Raw genomic sequence first — 4,307 nt, forward strand, 5'->3', positions numbered from 1 at the left:
CCCAACTCCCACTTTTTTAGGGGCCAAGTATATATAATTTTTAAAAAAATTAAGAACTCAGGATTGGTCATGGACCCCTTGGTCTAGCTTTGGTTTCGTCATTGGTATTAATCCTACTTCATGATCACAAAATATACAAAATAATGACAAGTAAAATAAATTATATATCCGTCATACTTTCAATGATTACAAGTTCAAACTTAAGATGAAACTATTTGTTACAACCTAGATACAAACTAGTCATATCAAATCCCCCCGTTTTTTTTTAATTTAAAAAAAAAAAATCCAAATCAACATTATTTATTACAACCCAGATACAACTCAAACTCCAACTCCAACTCCAACTCCAACTCCAAGGTGGGACTAAGGGACTCATTCCCAAACCACACACCCTAGCTATTAGACACAATCTTTGGTGAAATATTATTCAGAGAGGAGAAACCTTGAGAGACCTATTTTGTCACCAGTATCTTGAACATCCTTTTGGATTTGCTGTCTATACTCTCTGAGAGTAAATGGTCTGTACATGGCGGGCTTGTTATAGCTCTGGATTACTGCATCATTGGAGGGGCAGTAGAAATATGCCGCAGAGAACCTTTCAACTTCTTGAGGTGAAACCACTCGGTGTTTGATGCTCTTGAAAACATCATTGCTCAGTGCCTGCATCATACAAAATCAGCAACATATTATCAAAGGTATGCTAATTGCTAGTTGGCTTCAATTATGTTTGCAATTACTATTCAAAGTATTTAATATCTTGTTCAAATAGTCCTAATTGCAAGCATGGGTTCTCCATTAATTTTAGTGTGTGTCTTTCTAGCTTTTCTAATAGGCAAGTAAAGCTAGCATTTAATGTTTTCCTAGCATACTTTTTCTAAACTGTACAATATATGTCTGGATGGAAATATCAGAGAGGAGATCAGGGTCGCTGGATTATAAACCAAATGTGAGGCTATAAAGATATATGTATAGAAAATAGAGGTTAGGCTTAATGAATCCACATAATCTTAAGTTTTCATGGAAAATAGAGGCAAAGCTTAATGAATAAAATAGTTTCAAGTGGATACATACAAGCTTACCTGAAATAAGTCACCGATGTTGATAATTAGAGCTTTTGGATTAGGTTTAACTTTAAACCATCTTCCATCTTTCATCAATTGCAATCCACCAACCTGATCTTGATACAATATTGTGAGCAAATTGCTATCCGAGTGAGGCACCAGGCCAAAGACTTTGGGTGCCAATGTACATTTAGGATATCTGTTCATTCGAATATAACTAGTTTTTGGCAGGCAATTCTCTCGGAAGAAATTAGATTCAATGCCTAAACTCTGGGCCAGAATTTCAGCTAAGCTTTGAGCCAGAGTGGAAGCTGTTGTCCCAAATGCGTCAATGGTTGACCTGAACAAAAAAGAAAAAGAAAAAGAAAAAGAAAATAATAGACAGAAAATTAAATGGAGGAGGACCTACAAAACTGTACACAAAAACTTTATGAATTGTGATTAACCAAATTAACAAAAAAAAAAAAAAAAAAAAGAAAGAAAAAGAAAAAAAAGAAAAAGAGAAACCAAATTAACAAAAAAAAAAAAAAAAAGAAAGAAAAAGAAAAGAAAAAGAAAAAGAGAAAAGAATAGAGAAACGACCTAATTTCTGATAATTTACCAAGCTTGAGAAATGCATACATACACTAGAAATGGCAGTGTTATTATTGTGGGATATAGGAGTAATATTTTCTGCAGAAAAACTTATTTTTACATAATTGTTTTCATAAAATAGCATGTTATGATTTTTTTTTCCAGTAGTTTTGTAATTAAGGATAATTTTTTTCTTTGAAACATAAATATTTAAACAATTTATAAATTGATGGCGTGCGTAAATGAATGATAATGATAAAGGAATTTATGAAAATTCATGCGAGGTATCATCTTTATGTACTGTAACGTTATATACAGCCCTAATTAGGGTACACTGTGTTCTCAGCAAAAACAATTAGGGTACACTGTGTTAGTTACGTTACTCTTGGTAAGTCTGGTTTTGTGATTTTCCAAACAGTCCTTTGAAGGAATTGTCTGTAAATATACCTCTATTTTCTTCATCAATTTCCTTCTTCCGATCTAAACTATTTTCCTTTTCCTAATTCATCTTTGTAAAACTTTCTAATCGGCACCATTATTAACCATATATACCAGTTAACTTTGGAAAAGACCTATATAACACTTTCCCTTAATCTCATAAAAATGTAATGAATTAGGACCTATTTGGATTAATAATATGAGAAGATGTAGTTGTTCTCCTTAAAAAGCCACCTCTTTTTTTTTTTTTTTTTTTAAATAATTTGATAGTTATGGTGCGGTTATTTGAATTTTGAATCTCCCTTAGAAACACCGAAAGGTGTTAACTGAGCTACCATACTCGATTTGGCTTAGAAAACCACTTAAAAATTCAAAAATGTTTCACAAAATTGGCAAGAAGCAATTTTAGTGTCAAACCCCCCCAGCAATTATAAGCGTCAAACCAAACCCCCAAAACTAAATTATTTAACAGTTTATATGGCCATACCAACTTGGTCAAGAATGTCAAAAATATTCCTCACAAAGGGATAAATGAAGTACATTGGAAAAATGAGTAACCACTACTCCCAGAAACTATGCAATAGCCCCAGGCCCTTGAGAGCAAACTTAGATTTCAGGGAAGAAATGATTGAGGAGACACTGTGGGGGCATTTTTATGGTGACAATGATGCCATCAACATATACTAGAATGAAGATAGGGAGAAGGTTGTTGTTGAGATCAACAACTCGATTGATACCTGGGATAGGACCAAATGGAAGAGGTGGAAGGCGATTTGAAGTTGGCAACCAATCTTGAATAGAATATATAAGCACTATCGGAGGCTATTGTATGATTAATTCCATTGCAAATTTAACAGTGACAGCGAGATTCATGATTTGGGGTACAAGTATACCCATGATAAAATTAGCCACCACTTCGTTGCAACCATGGCCACAACTGCAAAAGTGGTAATCCTTACCCCTAGTGAAAAATAGGATGACCATGTTGGGCAATATTTGCATGAGGTGTGATCTTGGTGTTCATTGTGACAAGAACTTATCAGGAGTAGTGAGGGAAGGAACTTGTGTTTGAGAAAAAGGCTTTATAGCTATGGGAAAGAAATAGGGCTAGAATGTGAACAAATCGCGAAGGTTAGATTAAAAACTATTGAAAACACAAATGTTAAAATCTTGAGTGAAAAAAGGCCTACTAGTTGTAGAAGTAAATGGGAGAGTAGCGACAAGGAGTGGGATCTCATCAAAGAGAGCATATACTAGAGGACTCATGAGGAATCAAAGAGAGAATATACTAGAGGACTCGCGTGGGAGTTCATCTTAATTACTCCAAGAGAGGAAGGGAAGATTTGGAGTCATGGTGTTGTAAATACAAATTAAAGAAGGGGAACATGGGTTGGAGCCATCAACAAATCCGTGAAGATCTTGATCTCTAAGGTTTGGAATGACTTGGGTTTTCCATAGTGCTAATTTTTGTTGATAAGTTTATTGAATAAAAAGTTATGAGCATTGGAAAAATAAAATAAAAGGAGGAGAGGCAACAACTAGGGAAGGTTGGAAAATGAAAAAAGAAGAAGACATTAGGGTTAAGTGGCTTTGATACCAAATTGAAACACAGGGTGCTCTAGAGTCTAGATGAATTGTCACACAATTTGTTAAGTGTATTATGTATTACATTTATATATAGGATAGAAGATAGGATTTGAAACAAATTAACATTACAGTAATTCAAAGATGCCAAGAAACTAAATACAACAGACAAAATCAATTCAATAGCTCAATATGGGTATACATTGACTCGGTTGGTGAGATTAGTAAAGCCCAATATTTAGATTGCTTTAGCGTGTGAAATTCAGCTTATGACCCATTAAACGCCAATGGATTCTCTCGAAAAAAAAAAACCCAACGAATTTGTAGAAGCTTTTTCCATTTATCTTTAAATCTAACTATCATTTTAATTAAAAAAAAAATTCCATAATAAGTTTGGTATTTTGATATTTCTATAAACTGTTAATGGAAGAAGGTTATTATAGTTATCAAATACATACGTGTATGTCTTGATTTATGTAAAAATATTATAAAGAAACTTATTATTAAAAAAAAAAAAAAAACTGAAATTGTTTAAACTATCTCATTTTAAAAAATTTGAAAATTTTCTTATAATTCATCTCTATTTACATTCACAATGAATTTCTAGATATATGTCTAATATTTATTTACATAATTTATATATTTGGTTGG

The 4,307-nt window shown here is 32.9% G+C and overlaps 1 protein-coding gene across 1 annotated transcript; it reads right to left on the reverse strand.

Moving 5' to 3' along the window:
* Positions 1-423: 423 nt before the first annotated feature.
* LOC111989403 (gibberellin 2-beta-dioxygenase 8) lies at positions 424-1,401 on the reverse strand (the record flags this gene model as incomplete). Its single annotated transcript, XM_065763533.1, has 2 exons — positions 424-660; positions 1,080-1,401. Coding segments are annotated over 2 exons (559 nt in total), but the record flags the coding sequence as incomplete, so codon positions are not given.
* Positions 1,402-4,307: the final 2,906 nt, after the last annotated feature.

Source organism: Quercus suber, unplaced genomic scaffold (genome assembly GCF_002906115.3).
Source record: "Quercus suber isolate HL8 unplaced genomic scaffold, Cork oak 2.0 scaffold_512, whole genome shotgun sequence".
NCBI lineage: Eukaryota > Viridiplantae > Streptophyta > Magnoliopsida > Fagales > Fagaceae > Quercus > Quercus suber.